At 41.1% G+C, this 24,436-nt stretch overlaps 2 protein-coding genes across 19 annotated transcripts in view; both read left to right on the forward strand.

Moving 5' to 3' along the window:
- Il23r (interleukin 23 receptor) overlaps nt 1-5,000 on the forward strand; it is a 146,624-nt gene extending 141,624 nt beyond the window's left edge. The window contains exons 14-15 of the mRNA XM_075982152.1: nt 3,832-3,980; nt 4,905-5,000. Coding sequence (XP_075838267.1) covers nt 3,832-3,980; nt 4,905-5,000 — 245 coding nt within the window. The remainder of the gene's footprint in view (nt 1-3,831; nt 3,981-4,904) is intronic.
- Nucleotides 3,678-24,436, forward strand: part of Il12rb2 (interleukin 12 receptor subunit beta 2) — a 73,540-nt gene continuing 52,781 nt past the window's right edge. For 3 of the 18 annotated variants that reach the window (XM_075983900.1, XM_075983913.1, XM_075983919.1), the window contains exons 1-8: nt 3,678-3,980; nt 12,093-12,185; nt 13,435-13,644; nt 15,723-15,978; nt 18,169-18,278; nt 19,904-20,188; nt 22,943-23,096; nt 23,952-24,136. In XM_075983900.1, coding sequence (XP_075840015.1) covers nt 18,203-18,278; nt 19,904-20,188; nt 22,943-23,096; nt 23,952-24,136 — 700 coding nt within the window. In that variant the 5' untranslated portion in view covers nt 3,678-3,980; nt 12,093-12,185; nt 13,435-13,644; nt 15,723-15,978; nt 18,169-18,202. Of the gene's footprint in view, nt 4,090-11,877; nt 12,070-12,092; nt 12,186-12,357; nt 12,526-13,434; nt 13,645-15,722; nt 15,979-18,168; nt 18,279-19,903; nt 20,189-22,942; nt 23,097-23,951; nt 24,137-24,436 lie in introns of those variants that run through there. The other 15 variants (XM_075983904.1, XM_075983914.1, XM_075983917.1 and 12 more) reach the window with 15 other exon arrangements.

The following is a 24,436-nucleotide window of genomic DNA, read 5'->3' on the forward strand; positions in this document are numbered from 1 at the left end:
GTGGGGGAGCAGGTAGAGGAGGAGAGAAAACTGCTGTCAGGAGGTAGGAGAGAAAAATAAATAAAAAGTAAATAAATACACAAATAAATAAATGTTAAGATTATATTTTAAGAATGGAATTTACTAGAATCTGATTATTCATATATGTATATGTAAGATTACATATATTATCTGGGCATTGGTGGCACATACCTTTAAACTCAGCATTTGGGAGGCAGAGGTAGGCAGATCTCCGAAATCAAGGCCAGCCTAGTCTACAGAGAGAATTCCAGGACATTCAATGTTACATAGAGAAACCCTGTCTCAAAAATCCAGAAGATATACATACATACATACATACATACATACATACATACATATATATATAGCCTTTCTAATATTTGATATCACAAGCATATTGAGGAGTTATGTTGAATTAACACAATGGAGTGGTGAGTAAAACCAATAATTTAATGAGTATTGTTAAAAATAAAACTTTTATTTTTAAAAATAAAATAATAAAACTTTTCTATTTTGTTGCAAGGAAACAAGCAGGAGTGGATTTTAGATCTGGGTCTCATTGTTCATAGAATATTAAACATGTGTTGACACCTTCTATGGTGGTTTGAATGAGAATGGCCCCCACAGGTTTATCTATTTGAATATATGGCTCCCTATGGAGCCACCACACTTTCTTTCTTTTTTTAAATTTATTTATTTAATAAAGATTTCTGTCTCTTCCCCTCCACCACCTCCCATTTCCCTCCCCCTCCCCCAGTTAAGTCCCCCCCCCCAGCCCGAAAAGCAATCAGGGTTCCCTGTCCTGTGGGAAGTCCAAGGAACCCCCACCTCCATCCAGGTCTAGTAAGTTGAGCATCCAAACTGCCTAGGCTCCCACAAAGCCAGTGCGTGCAGTAGGATCAGAAACCCATTGCCATTGCTCTTGAGTTCTCAGTAGTCCTCATTGTCCGCTATGTTCAGCGAGTCCGGTTTTATCCCAGGCTTTTCCAGACCCAGGCCAGCTGGTCTTGGTGAGTTCCCAGTAGAACATCCCCATTGTCTCAGTGTGCCACCACACTTTCTTACCATGCTTTATTAGTAGCAGCACTAGCTAATATCTGCAATCTCCGTGTTAGAAAGCACCTGTTAATATTTATCCTAGGGGCCTTTTAGATAGAGGACTCAGTTACTCTTAGAATGCCCAAGTAAGGACATTCAAGAAGCTTAGTGTCAGCAGTGAGCCAAAATAGACATTTGAAGGAATAAAAACATGCCAGAAATGGAAACTGAGCTAGTGTTTCCTAGAAAAGCCTCTGTCAGTATCACTGTGGTTATGCACTTAGCTGAGTTTCTCGTTTGCAAAAAGCCGTGTCACAGGCATAGGCTGACATTTTGGTTCACATGTTGGGCTCCTGCTGCCTTGCACGAACCACCTCCAGTGCCTTAGACTTGCTCTTTAGACAGCACCCCAGCAAGCCTCTCTTCCTCTCTCACTAGACAAGCAGCCACCTACAGTGAGGAGGGAGAAGAGAATGGAGGGAGGAAAATAAAAAGCTCTGCGCTGATGCAAGGGTCCCAGACTTGCTAAGAATATTGTCATTGTTCAACAGCCTTTTAACTCTGTTGAAAGTTTTAAAAATCCAAAATAAATACCTAGGATTGGGGATGAACAAAGAGCTCTTTGAAAAAGAGCTAATTCAGCTCAGTAACGCTTTATTGAGCTTCCTGCCCTCTGCCCTTCATTATGCCACGTGCTGGAGGCAAGAGAGCAGACATAGTGCACAGGACCCTTGTACTTAAGGAACTGAAAACCTAGGCAGTGAGTTGGATGAGAGAAGCATTCTTATGCATAACTACTAGCACAAGTTTCTGGACCTGAAATAGGTCCAGAAATAGATGGGGAACAGTCTTCTATGTTATGTAAGAAAGATCATCCGATTGAGTTGCCCCTGGAGAAAGAAAAACCAAAGACGGTTGTATTCTCCCAATTTGATGAACTTGCTTCATGAACATGTTTAAACTTGCCTCTTAAACTCTCATGTCTTACTTCTTAGGTAAATAAAATGTCTCAGTGGCATTTAAAGCCATGGGCATCTGTGAGTAATGCTGTAAGGTAGATGGAGGTTGGTAATCAGTGGTCTTTCAGCATTTTAGACTATACTCTCGCAGAGAAGAAAAAGGGATTGCTCTGAATTTTTTGTGTTGTTTGGTTTGCTTTGGTTTGTTTTTTTTTTGTTTTTTTTTGTTTTTTTTGATACAGGGTTTCTCTGTGTCACAGCCCTGGCTCTCCTGGAACTTGCTTTGTAGCCTAGGCTGGCCTCAAACTCACTGAGTCCCGCCTGCCTCTTCCTGCTGAGTGCTGGGATTAAAGGCTAAAGCCACCACTGACCAGCAACAGAGGGATTTTTAAGACCACAGTTCCCATGTACGTTCAGCTGCTTTTCATTGTATGTGCATAGATGACCAACTAATAAGCTAATACAATTATTGAAAAATAACCTAACTCGGGACAGAGAGATAGCTCAGAGGTTATAATGCAGTGTCTGTTCTTCCAGGGGTCCTGAGTTCAGTTCCCAGCAACCACATGGTGGCTCACAGCTGTCTATAATGAGAGCTGATGCTTTCTTCTGGCCAGCAAATAGAACAATGTATATATACTAAATAAATTAATCTTTAAAAAGGAAGGAAGGAAAGAAGGAAGGGAGGGAGAGAGAGAGAGAGAACCTAACCCATAAAGCACAGAGTTTATCATCAATATTTGGCATCATAGTTTTTATATATCATCTCTGATATCACCAACTGTCAGTTCAACTAACTCGAAGCTACTGCATATTTGCTTATTCTTTATTATTTAGCTTATTCTCACTTGGTGTTAAAACTACTTCAATGACACCACAAAACTTATATATTTGGGTTTTTAATGTTTTGCAGAAAAAAATTAGGTAGCATATTATGGACACTCTTATAGAAAAATCATCAGATTTGAAATATTTGTTTCTGTAAAACTAATTAGTGACTTAATTCTATAACTCAGGCAGTCGTGAAACTTTCTGAAGCCCTCCTGCCTATGATTAGAAGTGAGAAACACTACACCTGTTTTACATACTTACTTTAGACTGAGGCAATTCCGTTAACTTTGTTAAAAATGATTTCCACAACTGTTACAAAACAGTGTGGATTCTGACGTTTAAAAGCTGTATTTGTAGCTTTCACATAACTTACTGGAGAACGCAAATTAGATGTGGCACAATCTACTTGCAAGGTGTAGATTCGAGAGGTGCACTTTTCCCAACATTTACACAGGCAAATTAGAAGGCAGAAAAACTGAAGTCTAAGTCGGGCCTGTGGGCTGGGCTGGGCGGGGGGAGGGGGTGAGGTCCGGGTGTAGCGGACTGGGAAGGACCCTGGGACAGCAGCAACGCACACACTGCTTCGGAAGTTCTGCTTTATTCATCGGCTGATAATGAGGGAAAGAAAAACGTTTAGTTAGGCGTGTTAGATTCTCAGTATGAACGCAGATAAGAAATATTTTACCTAATGTATTTTGTTGTAAGCTCCCCTTCTGTTTGTATGTCCTTAAAGGGACGTTTAAATAAATGAGATGTTAGTTAATGAGTTGCTAAGTGGTTCTGGGTCGGTTCGCGCGTCAGCCTAGTCATTTTCTGGCACACGCCGCCCGCCCTGGGCAGTTTCCCTCTTTTCTCAGAACCACGCTAAGCACGCGGGGCGCTAGTGCCGGGGTCACACACATAGGTTCTTTTCTCACTTAGTTTTAAACCCTCCCTCTGCGGCTCGCGGAGGGCGTGGTGAGAGCGCAAGAGGTACTTCCCCAAGCTCCGGGCACCCCCACAGGGGTACTTGCCTTGGTCACAGAACGGGGGACCACGCTACGGCGAGGACTCCTGCGGGTAGCGCGGCGCTCGGCCAGGGCTTGCCGGGATCCCTCTACGCGTCCTGTGCGCGGGAATGAATACCTCTGGTTAATGGCAACGAGGAACCGGGTAAGGAGGCATCGCGACTCCGTGGCCCAGAGTCGGACTTCCCTTCACCCTAGGATACTGACTGGTCCTTATGCTGAGCCTCGCAGGCTTCCCTAGGATGAGAATAATGGTTGGTGCTCTTAACGGGGGGTCTGGCGGGGAGCCACACCTGGGGGCCATCCGTGACCCGTCCCATACTCTGGAAACTAAGTCAGGTATCACGGATTCATTATAGTGAGGTGCTGTCTTAGAAGCAGAGGAGAGAGGAGAGGAGAAAGATTAGATTTCTGATCTTCAGAATGGGTACAGCGCCGCTTGTCTTCTGCATTCCCCACGCCTGATTCAGTGAGTCCTCCGCTATCCCTTCTTTAGGCACAGCAGTAAGCTCAGATTCGTGCCTTGTAGCTCCTGAGTCACTGTGGTTAGTTAGATAGGATGACAAACTCTGAACCTCAGTCTGACTTTAGAGGAGAAGAATCATCATCTTACAATCATTTCTCAGTAATGGGCTCGCTTTCCTACTGCTGCACCTGGCTTGTTCTCTGGCAAATTCTTGCCGTAGCAGCCTTTAAAAAGTAACCACCAAATCTCAGAAGAGATCTGGAACAACGGTTTCCTTCTCTTGGAAGATTTTAGTACTCTTTGCATGCGGCAGCAATATTTTTTTTTGTTGTTTTTAAGATAAATATGAATTGAATGTCTGTTTTTCTCACTACCTTTGGTGGGCACTGTGGCTAATAGAAGACTTACTTCACTCCTTCAAAGTTAAAATCAGAAATATACTTAAGAGTACAGCAAACGAAGAGACAGCACCTAGTTTTAACCAAATTAATATTTCAGTGGCACTAGAGGAACGTTTAAAAAGAGAGATCAAAAATTCAGGCTACCTACCTGAATTTTAACAATGTCTTTGAAAAAATATGCTGGTGTTCTTTTCCTTTTCAGCTTGTTCTGTATGGTGGGTACAGGGTTCAAGAGCATCTCATCTTAACCCCACAACAGTCCTATGAATCAGGGACGGATTTATTTCTCATTCGATAGACAGGCCACACAGCTAGACTCTTCAGCTGAGACTGCAGCTTCTCTCCCAGGTCTTCTCCGTTCTTGACTAGGCCAGTCGCTTCCCAGGGGGCTCTTTTGGAAAGTTTGGAATGAAGTGATAAGAGCATACATCATCCACTTCAGCTGTGGGCTAACTACTCGTGGCACTGACAAGGGAGCACTGAGGTTCACTGAAAATAAATGAGCTGTACAGGCCAGGTCCCAGAGAACTGCAAAGGGCAGCAAGAGCGGAGCTGCTGTTAGGTTAGCAAGCATCTGGAGGGATGGAGGAGCAAGAGGAATGCACGGGACATACTCTAGTGTAACTCTGAGAACGCTACTAAGATGCCCAGGTCATCTTGATCGCTGCATATGTCACCACAGTCTAGAAATGGTAAGAGTTACTTTGTGCAGTAAAACAAGGATTAATTACTAAATTATGTGCTCTGCATTATGGAAACTTGTTAACAAAGGCCAGAAAGGATGCTCAAGTTTAGAATAATCACAATGTGTTTTGTCGTTATAATGTCAAGGAAAGGAACTGGTTAAGTAAACATCAGGCAGAGGGTTGTTAGGGCAGAAACTTCAGTGCCAATGATGGAGATAGAGACCTACATGGAAGCACTAGACTAAGCTCCCAAGGCCAGTTGAAGAGCAGAAGGAGGGAGAATATGAGCAAGGAAGTCAGGACCACGAGGGGTTGGTCCACCCACTGAGACAGTGTGCCTGAGCTAATGGGAGCTCACCATATCCAGCTGGACTGAGACTGAATGAGCCTGGACCCTGGACCCTCTGAATGTGGTTGACAATTGGGGGAGACTGAGGGGCCAATGATAATGGCACCGGGATTTGTCTCTACTGCATGTACTGGCTTTTGGGGATCCTATTCTCTTTGGATGCACACCTTCCTAAACCTGAAAGTAACAAGGAGAGCCTTGGACTTCCCACAGGGAAGGTGTCTTGCCCTCTCTTAGAACTGGAGGGGGGTAGGGGAACGGGTGTGTGGAGGAGCAGAAGGGAAGTGAGAATTTTGATTAGTATTATTTATAAAGTAATAAAAAAGAGGAAAGCCGGGCGGCGGTGGCGCACGCCTTTAATCCCAGCACTCGGGAGGCAGAGGCAGGCGGATCTCTGAGTTCGAGGCCAGCCTGGTCTACAAGAGCTAGTTCCAGGACAGGAACCAAAAGCTATGGAGAAACCCTGTCTCGAAAAATCAAAAAAAAAAAAAAGAGGAAAAAACTTAAAATTTAACCTCTAAAAGAAAAAAGAAAAACCTTGTAGGATGGCTGTTTGTCTTAAGTTCACCTCACTTTATGAACAGACAAAGGGTGATGTCACAGGGGAAGCAAACTCATCAGGATTTCCCAGGGCTCAAGAGGGAGAAATAAACCTCATGCCTCCACATGTTGACCACGCAACTTCAGTCCTGAGGAATCACACAGAGGCCTGTCCAACAAACCGAGGAAGAAGCACCTTGCAGGGATTTGATGTTCTTTTAAAAAAGGATTTATTAGTGTTGTTTTCAATTGTGTGCATGTGTGATGGTGAGGAGTGGGTAGGTGCACATGAGTGCAGATGTCCATGGAGGCGAGAGGTGCCCAATGCCCTGGAACTAGAGTTCAAGATTGATGTGAGTGCTGGGAACTGAACTCAGGTTCTCTGCAAGAGCAATTGCACCTCTTAGCCACTAAGCCATTTCCCCAACCTTATGATTTAATTTTCTCAATAAATGTTGGTTTTATTTGGGGTCATTTTCTTTTGTTCTTTTTTTGTCTTCTTTGAGGGTTTTTTTTTTTCTGTTTTGTTTGACTTTGGGTTTTTTTGTTTTGTTTTGTTTTTACATCACAAAGTTTCCCCTCCTTCCCCTCTTTCCAGCCCCTCCCCCTACTCCACTACCCATCCACTCCTCCATTATTTCTCTTCAGATACAGGTGGGCATCCCACTGCCATCAGCCATGGTATATCAAGTTGTAGTGAGACTAGGCACCTCCTCTTCTATTAACGCTGATGAGGCAATCCAGTAGGAGGAATGGGTCCCAAAAGCAGACAACATAGTTAAAGACAGGCCTTGCTCTCACCATTAGGGTTCTCACAAGAAAACCAAATTATATAACTATGACATATATGCAGAGGGTCTAGATCAGTCCCATGCAGGCTCCGTGGTTGTCAGCTCAGCCTATCTATACATAGCTATACCTATGAGTATAGCAGGATGTCATTAGAAATCGTTTCACTGACGTCTTTATTTTAGATGAACTTCTTGCTGTGCTTCCCAGGCTGGCCTTGAACTCCAGTGCTGTAGTGATCTGCCAGTTTCAGCTTCCTGAATGCTAAAGTTGCATGTGTACACCACCTTACCTAGTTCGGCCATTTAAATCTTTTAGTAGCAGTCGCAGTAGTAGTAGTGATAGTAGTGTGTTTTTATGTGTACCCATGTGCACACCCGCCACAGTTCGCGTGTTGAGGTCAAGGGGAATGCATAGGCATTGGTTGTTTCCTTCCACTTTGGGACCCAGGAATCAAACTCGGGTCATCAGACTTGCACAGGACGAGCATTGTTAACCTCTGAACCACTTGCTAGTTCTCCTTGTTGTTTGCTTTTTATATTGTTTGTTGGTTTTTTTCCTTATGCCATCCTGACTCAGTGATGATGGAATCTCAATGTGGTTTTTATTTGCATTTCACTGGTATCTGGTAATGTCGGACAGTTTGTATATGCCTGTTCTTTGTACTTCATCTTTTAAGAACTGTATGCGCTTATCATTAGCCCATTTATTGACTGGATTGTTTGATTTCTTGTTGCACAGGTTTCTTTCTATTTTTATATATTTTATATACTAGTACTCTGGTGTATAATTGCCAAAGATTTCTGTAGATTGTCTCTTTACTTGCTTAACTATTTCTTTTTCTAAGTAGAAGCTTTTACATTTCATCAGGTTCAATATGTCAATTTGGGCTATTCCTTGTATGACTAGAATCCAGGTGAGGATGTCCCTGTCTATGCCCATGTCTGGAAGTATTCTTCTTACCTTTTCCTTAACAATTCTAGGGTTTCTGGTCTGTCAGTCAGGCCTTAGGTCTGTTTGGAGGTGATTTTTTACAGGTCCTAGGTTCAGTCTTCAACATGTGGCTATCCAGTTTTCATAGAACTACTTGTTGAAGAGGCTGACTTATCCACATTTAGTATTTTCAGCATCTTTGTTGAAAGAAAAAATAGGTGACTGTGGCTGTGAGAGATAAAATCTATGTCCTTAGTTCCACAGATCATGTCTGTTTTGTGTGAATACTGTGCTGTTTTAGAGTCCTGGAGTACAACTTGAAATCAGATCGGTTACACACCTAGCTTTATTCTTTCTGCTCTGGATTGCTTTGGCTATCTGGGAACTTTTGTGTTTACAAACAACTTTAAGAGTTTTTTTTTCTGTTCTGTGAAGAATGACGATGAAATTTGATTGGTGGCGTCACTGAAACTGGAGTCTGCTTTTGGAAGTGTCACCGTTTTCACAATGTTAATTCCTCTAATCAAGGAACATGGGATGTCTTCCCCATCTTCTAGTGTTCCTTTCTTGAGTGTTGAGTGTTTTAGCCTTCTCATGGAAGAGCTCTTTTACTTCTTTATTTGGGCTTATTCTAAGGTAAGATTTTTTGTTTTGTTACTCTTTGTTTCAGTGTGTGTGTTAAATCCATGGGATCCTGCGTGTGTGTGTGTGTGTGTGTGTGTGTGTGTGTGTGTGTGTTAAATGGGATGGTTTCCCCAGTTTCTTTGTCTGCATGTTTGTCATAGGTATATATAAAGGTTGCTATTTTTTTTATTAATTTTGTATTCTGCTACATTGCTGATGGTGTTTATCCATTCTGAGATTTTTGGTGGAGTTTTTAGATTGGTTGTTTGGTTGGTTGGTTGGTTGGTCGTTTGGTTGGTTGGTTGGATGGTTGGTTGGTTTGTTGGAGACAAGGCCTCACTATTAAATCCTGATTAGGCTGGAACTTCCATGTGGAGCAGGCTGACCTCTAACTCACACAGATCGGCCTACTTCTGCCTCCCCAGTATGAGGACCTTCACACTGAGCTAAATTTCCTCAGGTGTAAAAAGATGTCTTTTGCAAACAAACACACCTTGACTTCTTCCTGTCTTATTTGCTTCCCTGATATTTCCTTCTCATGTCTTATTGTTCTGTACTATATTGAGTAAGAGTGGAGGAAGTAAAAACCCTTGTCTCATTCCCGATTTAGAGGAAATGCTTTGAGGTTTTTTTCCCATTTAGCATAATGTTGGCAATAAGTTTGCTGTGTGTAGCCTTTATTATGTTGAAATATATTCCTTCCATTCCTAATGTCTTGAATGTTTTTATCATGAAAGGATGTTGGATTTTGTTAAAAAGCCTTTTCTGTTGAGATGATCAAGTGATTTCTTTCCCTGATTCCATTAATGTACTGCATTACGTTTATTGACATGTGTGGCAAGCCATCCATGTATCTCAGGAATGAATACAGCAAGTTTTTTTTAAGGATAAATGAAAAATAGATCCTAAAAGGGGTGAAAATAAGCAAACAAACAAACAAAAAGAAAACATTAAGGCATTTCCTAAACTCAAGCAAGAAAGGAAAATCCCTATTCTCGGGTGAAAGCTAAGGAACTAAGTATCTTAGAACTGGAGACAGTGGGATAAGTGGGAGTCCAATGGGACCTCAGAGGCTGCACACAGAAGACAGGTGTGCATGCCAAATTTGGTTCCCATCAGTGATGTTTCAGCTTCTGGGGAGAAAGAGAAAACTTTGAACTCTGAAGAAGGTTTGCTGGCTACATGGTGGCTTTAGAAACTGCCTACTAATTTCAGAAGGCAGGAGAGTCTAGCTTTCTCAATTTTACTTAGCTGAAAAATTTGATTTACTGAAGCTTTTCACACCATATGAAAAAATATGAAAGAACACACTAAAAGAATAGATATTAGGGTATCATGGCACTTAACTATCATGTGATTGGAGCAGACCACCCTCCTCAACCAGTGCAGGTCGACATATCCTTTACAAAAAACCCAAAGGGTGTGTCAAACAGGAGATACTGCATCAGAAAAGAGGCCAGGTCTGCTTTTTAAAGCGGTATTTCTGAGCCAGACAAGAACATAACAAAGATGGTTCCCCAAGTGTCCAGCAAAAGCTGGACACCTGGGCAGAGATGACATAAAAATTGCAAACTCAGATGAAGCTGCACAGGCTGCTGGAACATTCCCAGCAGGAAATGTTCACCGTCCTGCTGCTGTTAGAGCAGAGGTGAAACAAGATGTTAAAACAACTCCTTCCTCCGCCCCCGCACTGCTTGTAAGCCTTTTAGACTCAAGCAAAGAGAACACAGGTAATGATAATTTGTAATACCTACAATGGAAAGATCCCTGCCACCAACACTTTCTTCTAATGATATGAAAATTATACCATCTCCATCTTCTACTCCAAGGAGAGGTTTTTTTGGTTTGGGGCTTTTGTTGTTGTTTTCAGTAGTGATTAGAGAAAACTTTATACTACCAAGGTCCAAACTGTAGTATCTGCAGATGTTAAAAGAGAAGTATCAGAGAACTTTGGAGAATCTAAAACTTTTGGATTGTCTATTCAGGAGGAGAAGGATGAACTAAAAAAAAGGGGGGGCGGAAACAGCTGAAGGCAGGTTACTTGCAGCACACCGCACGTGAATATATTTTTTCTTTTGCAGTATATGATTTGATCATTTTATTATTTTATGTATGGGAATGTTTTGATTGCATGTATATATCTGTACATCATATCCATGCCTGGGGCTTATAGAGGCCAGAACAGGGTGTGAACTAGAACTGAAATTAGTTATAGATGATCATGAGTCACTATGTGGATGCTTGGAATCAAACCCAAATCCTCTAGAAAAGAAGCCAGTACTCTTAACTGCTGAATCATCTCTCCTGTCTAATCTGATCATTTTAATGTTGGCTAAAAGAATTGTTTTACGGGAGGCCAGGCATCAATCAGGAGGCAGAGGCAGAGCAGGCAGATCTCTATGAGTTTGAGGCCAGCCTGGTCTACAAAGCAAGTTTCAGGTAGAATTACACAGAGAAACAAAGCCCGCCCCCCAAAAATTATATTTTAATTGGGGAATATCTTGGAACTGAACACATGTTCCATAAAAATGTTTTGTATCTCTATTATGGAAAAACTTTTTGGCATGCCTTTCTTAGTATTTTGCTTATTTAAAACCATACAAGTACAGGCTTAGGCCTGTAATCCTAGCATTTAGAAGCGGGAGGTAAGAAGATAAAAAGTTCAAAATTAGGACTGATGAGATGGCTCAGTGGATTAAGTAACTTGCCACCAAGCCTGACAACCTCAGTTCGCTCCCTGAGATGCACAAACTGGGACAAGAGAACCAACTTCCACAAGTGGTCCTCTGACCTCCATACACTTGCCATGGCACAGGTGCACATGCACAAATAGATGATGATGACGAGAATGAGGATGATAATAATAGATAGATATGGATAGATAGATAGATAGATAGATAGATCGATAGATAGACAGACAGACAGACAGACAAATTAAATAGATAGATAGATAGATAGATAGATAGATAGATAGATAGATAGATGATAGATAGATAGATAGATAGATAGATAGATAGATAGATAGATAGATAGATAGACAGACAGATAGATAAGAGAGAATTTTAAAGATTAAACAAAGAGTTCAAGATTATCCTTAACATGCAATGAGCGTGAAGCTAGCTTAGATTACATATGGCCACGCCTCAAAAACAAATTACTTATACAAAAATATTTGTGTTTTTTTCAAAGTTTTGAGTCTTTGTAATTTTGTATTAGAACCTTGAAAGTTATCAAAGATTTGGTTTTTATAACAGGCTTCCTTAACTCTACTATTAAGTTACAACATGACTTTGTAACACAGCAAGCCAGCGCATATTCAGAGTCAACATTTGCTAGTTCAGCGGTGAACAAAAATGTCACCTATCAAGAAGGTGGAGGAGTGAGGAACAGACAGCAGCCATAACAGTTACCTGTTAACCTTTGCGAGAGCTTCTTCAATGCCTAAGGTACGCTATTTTACCTTGTTCAGGGAAATGTACACGGAAAATGATTAAGAAAGCAACACAACCCAGGCCTAAAGAGAAAATGAAATAGGCAGTGGCCTCGGTGGACAGCTTACCTGGTAAGTCATGGGCCTGAGACTCTACCGCTAGCCTGTTTGTCCTCACAATACCACCTTTTTCTTTCAACTTACCACAGTACAGGAGAGGGAAGCAAATGTAAATATACAGAGTGTTCATGTCTGGGTGAAATCATTACCTGCAGAAGACCAAGTGTTTTGGTTTTTTTCATAGTCTCCTCAAGGACAGCTTCCAAGAAGCTGCCTGTTTTGCGTTTGTCTCTGGGGTGAGTGTGCAGAGACTGACTGGGAGCTGTACCTTCCTGCCTCTCCTGGTGGTGCTGCTTGGGGACGTTCGCTGGCCTCCCTCAGAGCATTGTTTTCACTGTCTGGAAGCCATGGGGTGAGTGATGAGTCAGGGACAGAGTCTTTCATTCTGTGTTTCAGAGAGAGCTGTAGTTTTGAGATTGACCTTGGAGGCAGGCTGTGTAAAGGATGTTTACAGCCCATGTGAGGTTTCATTTTATTGGAAGATGCCTCATTTACTTGAAGGTTGTTGAGGGGTTTGAATTTCTCATAAACGGAACTGTTTTTACCTGATTTTCAGGGACAATCAAAGCTTCTGTTTACATCCCTGTGCTATGCTGCTTCCTGGCTTCTTCCCCATGACTTGCTCAGCTTGCTTTCTTTTACCATCCAGTACCTCCTGCCCAGAGGTGGCACTACACCAGTGGCATTGGGACCATCAGCATTAATCAATATACCATTCAGAAACACCTGTTACTGCCCCCTAATGACCTGAGACCACCTACATTAACCATTAATCAAGAAGATGTACTACAGACTTGCCTACAGACAATTTTTTCTTTTTTTATTTGAAAATTGTATATTTTGATCACAATTTCCCATCCCTCATCTTCTCCCAGACCCTCCCTACCATACCACCGTTTTCTGACTGTTCAGAAAACAAACAGAAAAATAGAAAACAGAATTTAAAACAATGAAAAAGCATAAGAAATACACAGATACAAAAAAATTAAACACATAATCAGAACCCATAATGTACAAGCAAAAGACCAGTAAGATATTAAAAAAAAATACCCAAACAAAGAAATATGAAAAACAAAAAATATCTACAAAAGCACCATTGAGTTCATTTTGCATTATCCACTTACTGCTGGGTGTTCCATCTACCCTTTTATACCCAGTGAGATTCCAACGGATAAAATACATTTGTCCTTTTCAAATGGGTATCAGTTGGGGATAGCTTCTTGACTACGGGTGGAAAATGGTGTCCACTTTCCCTTCTCAGCATTGGAACCCTGTCTGGCTTGAACCTGTGCTGGCCCCGTGTGTGGTCCCACCATCTCTGTGAATTCACGGTGCATCCTTCCTGCTGTGTCTGGAAGACAGTTTCCTCATTGTCCTCCACCACCACTGGCTCTTACAATTTTTTCACCTCCCCTTCCTCATAGCTCCCAGAGCCCTAAGGGGAGGAGATTGATACAGACATTTCATTTAGGTGAGTGTTCCTAAGTCTCTCACTCTTTGCACATTGTCCAGTTGTGGGTCTCTGTATTAGTTTCCGTCTACTGAAAGAGAAAACTTCTCTGATAGTGGCTTAGTGAGGCACTGATCTATGGGGATAGTAAAATGTCATTAGAAGTTGTTTTATTGTTGTACTCCTTTAGCAGAACAATGTTGTATTTCCCCTAAGCACATGCCCTCTCTAATTTCAGGTTCTTGGCCATATAAGCAGTGTTGGGTGTGGGTTCCATCTCACAGAGTGGGCCTTAAATCTAATCAGAGAGTGGTGTCTTACTCTCATAACATTTACGCCCTTGTTGTACCATAATAACTTACTCAGGCCACCATTGTACATTTAGAGTTTGTAACTGGGTTGCCGTTTACTTTTCTCCTCTGGTACCACACAGAATACGTCCCAGTACCGTGAACACCAGTCAGTAGGGGTAAAGTCTATAGACACCAGCTCAACTTTTTCATGTTTAATGAGTTATGTAGGTGTTTTCTTCAGCCAAAGAGTGTTACTATCAGTTGGTGGAGAACTACCAATAGCCTTTGCCTGAGTTGTTTGAGGGTGTCCATGGGGCCCCTTTGGCCAACAACTCAATTAGATGTAACCCATTCCTGTCACTTGAGTTTCACTTGGTGCCAAAAGATGTCTAGTTGGGGTGTTGTCTTCTCATTATTTGGTGACTCCATTTAGATTTATTTTATTATGTACATAGTTTAAGAAATTTATACATTAGTAGATTTTCATATACCTCATCAAATGGCTCTTGGTATTGTGCCTCTCTTTATCCCCCCCCACCCACTTTTGTCTCCTCCTCCCCATTTAATCCTCCTGTTCCATTCTCCCCACTCTCTCTCCAAAACTATGTATTCTATTTCCTCTTCCTTGGTAAATCCTCCCTTCCCCACTAAGTCCCTTACTAGTTACCTAACCTCTGTGGTTATATGGATTGTAGGATTCCTAGAGAAGGCTTAAAAGCCAACAGTCACTTATAAGAGAACATATGCCATATTTGTCTTTTGGGGCCTGGGTTACCTCACTCTGGCTGAACTCCATCCATATACCTGTGAAATTTATGCTTTTATTTCTAACAGCTGAACAATAATTCCATTGTGTAAATGCATTCTCTTTATTCATTCACCAGTTAATGGACATCTAGGCCATTTCCAATATGTGGCTACTATCAATAGAGCAAATGGATAATCAAGTGTCTCTGTAATAGGACGTAGAGTCCTTTAGGTATAGACCCAAGAGTAGTATAGTTGGATCTAGATCTATTCCTAGCTTCTTGGGGTATAGTGTTTGTTCAAGTTTGCACTCATACTGAAAATGGATAAGTGTCCCACTTTTCCGATGTCCTCACCAACATGAGCTGTGTTATGGGAATATTTCAATTGATAGTCTCACTTTCCAAATAACCTAGCCTGCATCAAATCAACATAAACTAACAAGGACAACTGACCCTAGTCAACTTCGTAAATGAACACTTTACTGCTCAACCATAACTTTCCCTCTCTTGCTCATCCTGATTACCTCCATATCCATATTACAGTATAAAACTTTAAAAATCTCAACAGTTTTTAAAATTTTAAACACTTAAAAGCTAAGTCTCTTTAAAATATCCAAGCTCTCTGTAAAATTCCAAAGTATCTTGATTGTAGGCACCTGTCAAATCAAAAATAACTTTAATACTTTCTTACTCCGAGGTAAAAATCAGGGAACAGTTAAAATCATATCAAAGCAAAACCAAAATCCAACAATGTCAAATGCTACGACTCACGACTTCCAGACTCTAAAGGACTTGCCACAGCACACACTGTGCCCTATCCACTCAGACCAACTTCACACAGAGCCCTTGCTGTCCATGGTCATCATCCCATGGTACTAGCATCTGCACTGAAACTGGGCTGCACCTTCACCAACAGCCTCTTCTGGGCTCTCTTCAGGGACTCTGGTTCTGCATATGTGTCAAGCCTCGACTTCTCTCCATGACCCATTCAATCTTAGGACTTCGATTACAACTGAGGCTTTTACCTTCACTAATGAACTCTCCTGCCTCTCTTCAGGAATTCCTGCCCTGCCACACAGTGACAGGCCTCCGCTGCTCACTGTGACCCCTTCATGCCTTCAAAACCAGTACCACCTGGGTGACTCACATATATTACCAAGTTTGGCTGCAAGCATGAGATGTAGCCTTGGACCCTCGGGACCACAGCTTCTGTGTGCTGACCGTGAGGAAATACTCCCAGAAGACTTCACCTAAATGATGTTGGCCTGTTCTTAATCACAGCTGATTGTACCAATTGTACCAACAAAGCAAAGGTTTTGACCTTACTGTTGTTGGTTGTTTTTTACTCTTGGTCTCTTTGGAGGGCTGTCATCCAGCTTCCAAAGAAATTACACAAATCTTATTTTTTTTCTTATGAATGCTCAGTCTTAGCCTAACTTAGAAAGCTTCCAAATTTAAATTATCCCATCTATGTTTTGCCTCTTGGCTTTTACCTTTCTCTATTTCTGTATGTCTTTTCTTTCTTCTTGTTCTGTGACTGGCTGTGTAGCTGGGTGGCTGGCCCCTTCCTTCCTCCTCTCCTCCTTTTCGTGTTCCTTGATCTTGCTTCCCTCTTCCCAGATTTCTCCTTCTATTTATTCTCTCTGACTGCCAGCCCTGCCTATCTTCCTACCTAGCTATTGGCCATTGATCTCCTCAGGTATTGTAGACAGACAAAGTAACACAGCTTTCACAGTACTAAACAAATACAACACATCTTTGCATCATTAAACAAGTGTTCCACAGAAAAAAATAAATGTAGCACATCTTTAACTAATATTCTACAGAACCTTACCAGTTATTGATTCAAAATATCACTCAAACAACACTGACAGAGCCTTTGTTCCCTCTAAAATTTCACAAGCTAGATCATTACCTTCTACACTGCTTTCATGTTTATCTTTTTAGTTCCCACAATAGTTGACTAAGCTCTAGATGCTCAATGACTTTTCTGGTCCAAAGTCCTAAAGTACTTCCACAATCCTCCCCATAACAAGAGGGTCAGATCTCTCAGAGCAATAGCCTATTTCTCTTCACAATTTCTATCTACGACTGTGATAAAATACCATGACTAAAAGCAATTTGGAGAAGGAAGGGTTTATTTCACCTTACGCATGTACATCAGAGTACATCATTGAAAAAAAGCTATGACCGAAAATGGAACAGGAACCATGAAAGTATATTGTTTGCTGGCTTTCTCCACTTGGTTTACTCGATCTATTTTCTTACAGAACCCAGAACCACCTGCCCAGAAGTGGGTCTGCTCCCAGTGAGCTGAGACCACCTGCACCAATCATTAACTAAAAAAATGCCCCCATAGAGTTACCTACAGACAGATCTTATGGGGGGGGGGCATTTTCTCAATTGAGAGTCCTTCTCCTCAAATGACTCTACCTTATGTCAAGTTGACATAAAACTTAACAAGACAAAAATCAAAACGATGTCCTGTTGTAATTTTGAGACAGGGGTTTGTCCAAGATGGCTTCACACCTACGAGACACCAGCCTCAGGCTCCAGAGTGCTGGGCTTGCATATTTGTGCCACCATATTCAGTACAAAATTGACCTTGCGGCTCACTCATGTCTTTCCAGTGTTTGTAGCATTGCTGGCTAATGTTCTATGATAGTGTATTTTAACCTTTTCACTACAATAATGAAAACCCATAAAGATGCCAATCAGTGTGTAGCAAAAATAATCAGAATAAGATAGAATTCAGTGTTCATGCTACCACACCCGTGGGAGCCATTTTTTAATCTACTGTTTTCAAAGCTACAATGAGATTAGAAAATCTCCACCAATCAAGAGGTCTGTTTATTGTGATGACATAGCCTTTTTAAGAGGAAAAACAAGTTTTATGCGTGGTAGAGTATAGACAGGTTAAGTAATTTTATATGGTCACAATATTTAAACCCAGTTTTAAATGACTTCAAAGTTTGTTTTGTTCATGTCCCCTCAAAACCCACGTGTTTAAACGTTAATCCCCAATGGTTGAGGAGATGGAACCTTTGAAAGGTGATCCTATCCTAGAGCTCAGCACATATGTATGGGATAGTGCTCCAGCTGCCTTGCTGGAAAAGCAAGTCCAGAGTGCCATCTGTGAACTGAGAAGCAGGTTCTCCCAAGACATTGAAGTGTCTGCCCTCTTGATGTTCAACTTTCTGTTGCTGCCAGCATCGTGCTAGAGCTTTTGCAGCAGCCTGCAGAGAATGAGATACCCAACCCCTTCTCATCTCTGCCCGTTATACCTTACACTTGCACATCACGGCCCATCATTGAAAGAAATTATGGTAGAAGCAAGGTGGTTCATTGAGATGGGAGGGGAAGGTAGCTATGATTCTTCAGTTTTCTAAGTTTACAGGCTTAACAACATGGGGAAACAGGAGTACTTGAATTGTTCTGAAAAGTGGTGGTTTGGGCATTTTCTGAATGTACTTAACATGAATGAATTTGTCTTCTTTTGTAAGGAGAACTCGAGTTGCATTCTGGAGTTGACTGCTCATGGCACACACTCTTAGAGGATTCTTGTTGGGACTGAATTTTTTATTCGTGTGGCTGTTGATTAAAGCAGATATAGGTAAGAGATTTCTGTAATCTTGTCTGTAGAAGGAATTGTAGTTTAAATTCTCAGGTACAAATGAACCATGCATTGTGGTAAGTGTTCTAAAGTGAATTTTGTAGTCAGTCTTTTAACATTTAATGGATAAGTTTGGCTCTGTAGTATTGTCTTATTTATTTTAATAATTAACATTGGATATAACCATATATTTACTCTTTAGAAACTGGCTAAGAAACCTGAAGCATAATGGAATGCATTTTAGAACCAGAAAGATGTTTCAGCAGGTAAAGGCACTTGCTTTGCAAACCTGACCACTTGAGTTTGACCCTTTGAGCCCACACCCTGGCCTCAACTGTGTACTGTGGCCCATGTTCACACACACATAAATGATAAAATAAAAAGTTAGAGTGTACTTTAGCAAGAGTATTCATGGTTGAATTCAGCTATCATATGAATATGATACATACATATGCATGTGTGTACATTTTCCTGGCTTCTTGAGTAAGAGTTTGATTTGGGCTTTCTGGCCCATTACAATGAAGAATCAAAGAAATCAAGACCAGATATAGAATAAAACTAAGAGAGGGAGAGAGATTCCATTTAGCTTTGAAAATAAAAATGAGTGTTTTCTTTTAAAGGATTGTTCAGTATTTCATTTACTTAAGGTAAATAATAACTTCTTCACTAATTCCTCTTTTATGCATATTGATCCTATCACAGAATTATCCCCAAAGATGATTTCACGGGGGGATTTACATCACATCTGAAATTGAGAATGCATCTCTATTTTGTACTTCTTTTTACTGAAGTGTGTCAGTGGAATGCTTTTGGGAGTGAGTTAAATGGGAGTTCAAGGTGACATTGATGATAGTAACTAAGCTTTAAGAGTCATCCAAAAAAGGAACATACATGTCATTTACTTCAACCATATTACCCAGGGGCCTACAGCTTAAAGAAATATCAAAATGCAGGTTATTGGACCCACTTTCCCTTGTTTTTTTGTTTGATTCTTTGCTACATTTTCTGACTTTGTAGCCTGGTCTGACCAATAATTCATGATGCTCCATCTTAGCCTCCCAAGTGCTGGGATCACAAAACCACATATTTGAATATTTTATCTTTATTATAAAATGATATTACAAGGTATGCTCATTTAATACAACTGATATATTAAGAGAAGAAATTATTTCTACATATGTCCCTAAAGTATTGTAATATTGTCTTTGTTTTTCTTAATATAATTATTAAAATAAGCATTTTAAATTACAAAGGCAATGGGAATTATGTAATTTATCCAGAGAAGAAGTGGTCTGGTGTGAAATCTGAATGTGGAAAAGTCACCTGAGAGAGTTTAGAACTGCATTCCAGAATGTTCTTTCAATGCTGTTTTCTTGCTAGTTTCCTCTTGTTATGACTATAGCGTGGATGTTTTGATAAGAACATATATTTAATTTAAACACATTTTAGTATGACTATCTTCTAATTCTCCAGCATTGCCAATGCTGCTGGAGCAATGTAGGTTATTAACAGTTCCGTGGTCTGATGAGTTTTAATTTCACCCTACTATGGGGATTGAACAAACTCTCCATCTTGAAATGGATGTCTTCCTTCTAGCTGACTTTTGCCTTTGTCTCTTCCTGCAGATCCCTGCAAGCGAGGCACAGTGACTGTCAAGCCTTCCCCTGTGATTCCACTTGGGTCAGCTGTCAATATTTCCTGCTCTTTGAATCCCAAGCACCGCTGTTGGAATCATCCTGGTTCTAAATTAGTCCTCTCAAAGTCTGACGAAGAAGTCCATTCCCACAATGGTCGCTCCTCCACTATTCAAGTCTCCAACCTTTCCCTTGGTAGTACCGTATTTGTCTGCCGGGTGTACTGTCCTCAAACTAGTCAGTCCTATGTGTGTGGAGAAGAGATCTCAGTTGGTGGTGAGCATTCCTTTCTGAACTCTTATGAAGTGGTTATTGTGTGTGTGTCTATGTGTGTGTGTCTATGTGTGTGTGTGTCTATGTGTGTGTGTGTGTGTGTCTGTGTGTCTATATATTTCTGTGTGTCTGTATCTGTGTGTATCTGTGTATCTTTGTATGTCTATGTGTGTCTTTGTGTTTGTGTGTGTCTGTGTGTCTATATATCTCTGTGTCTGTGTGTTTCTGTGTATCTCTATGTCTACGTGTGTGTCTGTGTGTGTCTTTGTGTTGGGGGGGGGGGTGTTTGACATGAGATAAATAGAAACCCGAACACCAGACAGATTTTTCTGTTCTCACAAAACATTAAGTATTTTATTGTGAGACCAGCCTGAGAATCCCGGTGTGAGAAGTCTAGAAATCAACAGGATTAGGATTTTATTTAGGAACTCGCAGTCTCTCTCCACCACTTGTCCTTCACTCTCTCTTTCTCCTAGTTCTTCTCTTTCTTCCTTTCCTCTTTCTCTGACCATTGGGATAATTTGCTTACTCTCTGTGCATGGCTCTTTACAGCTAGTTTGCCACACCCTCTTGGTTTAGGAAAAGTGGTTCAACGCTACAAGTTCCTAAAGTGATGGGAGAGTGTCTCTTCCAGCTCTTACATCCCAGACCAGCAGCACCTCCTCTCCCTTCACTTAGTGCCCAGCAAGTAGTTCTTCCATCTCCACCCACCCATGAAGAGTGACGATCACATGCAGAGAGGCTAGCAGGAAACTGCCACCATACTTAGGGACCTTTCCTGGAATTATGCCCAGCGCAAAGCTCATAGGCTAATACTTCAAGAAAGGAGCTGAGAGTGAGAAACGAAGCTAGGAAATACAGTTAATGTATCCTTTAGTACTGGGATAGCTCTAGAAAAGTGTCATTAATTTCACCATTATGCAAACAGCATAAAGTATACGTAAGCTAAAATGGCATCTCCGGATGACAACATCTCACAGGACCGCTGTTACAGACTGACACCATTATATGTACATGATGGTATGGTGTGGTGATGTTACTAAGCTGGCAATAACCTTCATGGAAAATACTGATGACGGTTTGACCACTTGAGGACATTTCCAGGAAAAGCATAAGGAAATATGATAGCAAGAAAAGGGGAAAGCCTTTACCTAGCTCCCCTTAAGTCCAAGTTTAGCCCATAGGATCTCTTTTATTTTACTGGCTTGCATAGTTGGTCCCTCCAGGCAACTGCTTTGAGGAAAGAACTAGAACATCACAACTGGCCTCTGCTGCATGAGCACAGGGGAGGCAGCAGACCCCTGACTTACAGTTTCTAGCCAGAAGCCCACAGCTTCTCAGGTCCAGCTTGGCAAGTCGCTGAACATGGTTGAACCCTGGATGATTTCATGGCCCTTTTTAGCCTCCATAATGGAGGTATATATGCCTAAATACAAGTACGTAAGGAAATGCTTATTATTGTAGCAAAATTAATAATTTGTTATTTTATTAAATGGAACCACAAGAGCTATATATTTTTATAGGCAGTCAATAGACAGAACTAAATACTGAGATGTTATCTTGTCCCAGGCCCCATGAAGAACACTACTGTGTACATATCTGTGGTGGATACTAGCAAAAAAATTGTATTTCTCCATCAATTATGACTTTGGAAGAAATGACGAAAATTTTGCAGTATGCATTTTTTGTCTTGCCAAAGGCACATCTGTCTGCATCGGAATCTCAGTACTGTATTAGAATGGGATGGTTACTCAACTAAGTGTTTTCTCAAAACCCTCCATTAATTCTGTTCTTCAAAGGATCCGGGTTCAATTCCCAGTACCCACCTGGAGGTTCATAACCATCTGTAACTCCAAGTTCCAGAGAAGTTGACGCCCTCTTCTGCATTCTGTGGGCACCAGGACAAGAAATGGTGCCTAGATACACATACAGGCAAAACACTCATACACACTTTAAAAATATATTGTTTGAAAATAGACAGACCCCTTGCCTTGTATACCTTTGTTTTGACAGCTATGCCTATGCCTGGTCAATGGAAGCTATAAATATCTGTATGCATAAGAAGTAATCTATACCTGCTCATAAGGTACTCCAAGCGATACAGTGCCTTGGCAGTGCATGGAGACAGAATCAACTGTTGGTTTTTGTTTTTTAATTTGTCATTGGTGGTGGAGATTTGTGTTTGTTTGTTTGATTGGTTTTGTTTCTTTGTTAAGACAGGATCAAACTATGTAGCTCTGACTGTCCTTGAATTCACAATCCTCCCGCATCAGTCTCCTGAGTGAGGGAATTATAGGTTGGTACCACCATACCTGGCTTAAAACTTCTTATAGTGAGTTAGTATTCCTCTGGCATCGTGGAATAATAGATATTTGTCTTTCCAGGGGAAAAAAGGTAGAATTATGACTTGCCAGCCACACCTGAACCGGAGCACTGATTCTGCCCTTCATAGTTTTGTAGTCTGGGGCAGATGTTTTGCCTAAGACTTTGTTTCTTCTTTGATAACGTAAAAAATAATCTTACCTACTTTATGGAGTGATCTGGCTAAGAACTGCATATAAGACACTTGGCACCAGGCTTAGGCCAAAGGACGTGATCAATATTCATCACTATTGCTTTAATTATTCGAGAAAATCCATGCCTCGGGAGCAAATCTGAGCATGTTAGAAAATGACTTCATCTAGATTTGTGGGGCATGTGGAAGTTATTATCAATATACTGCAAACAATAACAGTGTGATCTTGATATCACCTTCAGACTATTCCAAACACCAAGTCTTGCTCTTCCTTTGTAAAGTTGCTCCAGAGCCACCTCGAAACCTATCATGCCTCCAGGAAGGAGAACGTGGGACTGTGGCCTGTACCTGGGACCCTGGACTAGATACCCATCTGAAAACCCACTACACTTTACAGTGAGTAAGAGACTATGTGGCTGTTTTGTGTGTATTCTGTCTTACAGCAGTATCAAATGGTTTATTAGATGCTAACGAGAAACAGCAATAGATCCCTCATCAAGAATTTAATTACCATTTCCAGTGTCTGTCCCTGAGAACTGCTCCAGTACCTTGAACTGTGAGGCCTGATATCTTAGTTCTACATTCTCATTTAAAGTTTTCTTTGGGTCATCCAAGATCTCAATTAAGATAGTCTCCCTACAATTGGGTTAAGCTGGCTGTGTAAAACCCCATCTCTTTTGTAGTCTCACACTTTGGAGCATCGTGATATATAAATGGACTCCTCCTTGGAGGAATTACATTTTAAAATACAGTTGGCTGGTGTGAGAGTCCACAAGAAGTGGGGATATGGGGGGGCCGCCCTTTTTGGAATATATCCCATAATCCCATCACAGGTACAACTGTGCCTAGGTGAACAGAAAACCGAAAAGACAGTGGGACCAGGATGGAGTTTTCCTACCTCTGGACTGTGAGCTCACACCATACTTCCATTGAATGGAGATCAGATGTTCAAAGATTCTTTGGATAAACATTAGAACTTCCCTGAAAAGACAAAATAACAGCCAGGGTTTGGGAAATTAAAAAGTATTAACCAAAAGCCCTCTATATGGACATTCATTTCAAAAGATTTCAGTTGTACCAAAAAGGGGGTAAGGAGGAGATATAGTCCTATAAATGAGAACAGGATTCAAGTATCCCCACAGAATATCCCCTAGTAATAAGACCAGCCTTAAAATGTGTCTGGGATTTTGTAGTGACTGTAGGAAGCAGCATGTAAAGAATATTACTAAACACAGTTTGCTTGGGTTACAGGTTAACTGGACCAAACAATGTGACCTGTCAGGACCAAGGCAGTTGTCGGAATTGTAACCGCTTGAGTCTTGGGATCAGTCTAACGTCTCATTTAGCTGAATCCAAGTTCACAGTCAGTGTCACTGCCAAAAATCAGCTTGGAAACTCTTCTTCATTTCCATTTACGTTCACGTTCTTGGACATAGGTAAATTTGATTGCAATTTTCCAGGTGTCATTAACTGGCACATGAAGATTTGTTTAAAACTCACTGAAGTCTTCTATGTGTAGCTATTTTAAAGGAGACAAGAGCTGATGGAAAGTAACAATAGGTACAAAGTTTGAGGCTATTGTGTTGCATGTCATTGGCACATTGGTCTTCTTTAAATCTAGTAAATGCTGTCCACACTTCCACTATCTGGTAAAGATGAGGTTGGGTTAAGAGCAGTTATTTCAAATAGCTGAGAAGTGAAACCAACATTCATGTCAGTACTTAAAGCAATCACTG

Source organism: Microtus pennsylvanicus, chromosome 8 (assembly GCF_037038515.1).
Source record: "Microtus pennsylvanicus isolate mMicPen1 chromosome 8, mMicPen1.hap1, whole genome shotgun sequence".
Classification (NCBI taxonomy): Eukaryota; Metazoa; Chordata; class Mammalia; order Rodentia; family Cricetidae; genus Microtus; species Microtus pennsylvanicus.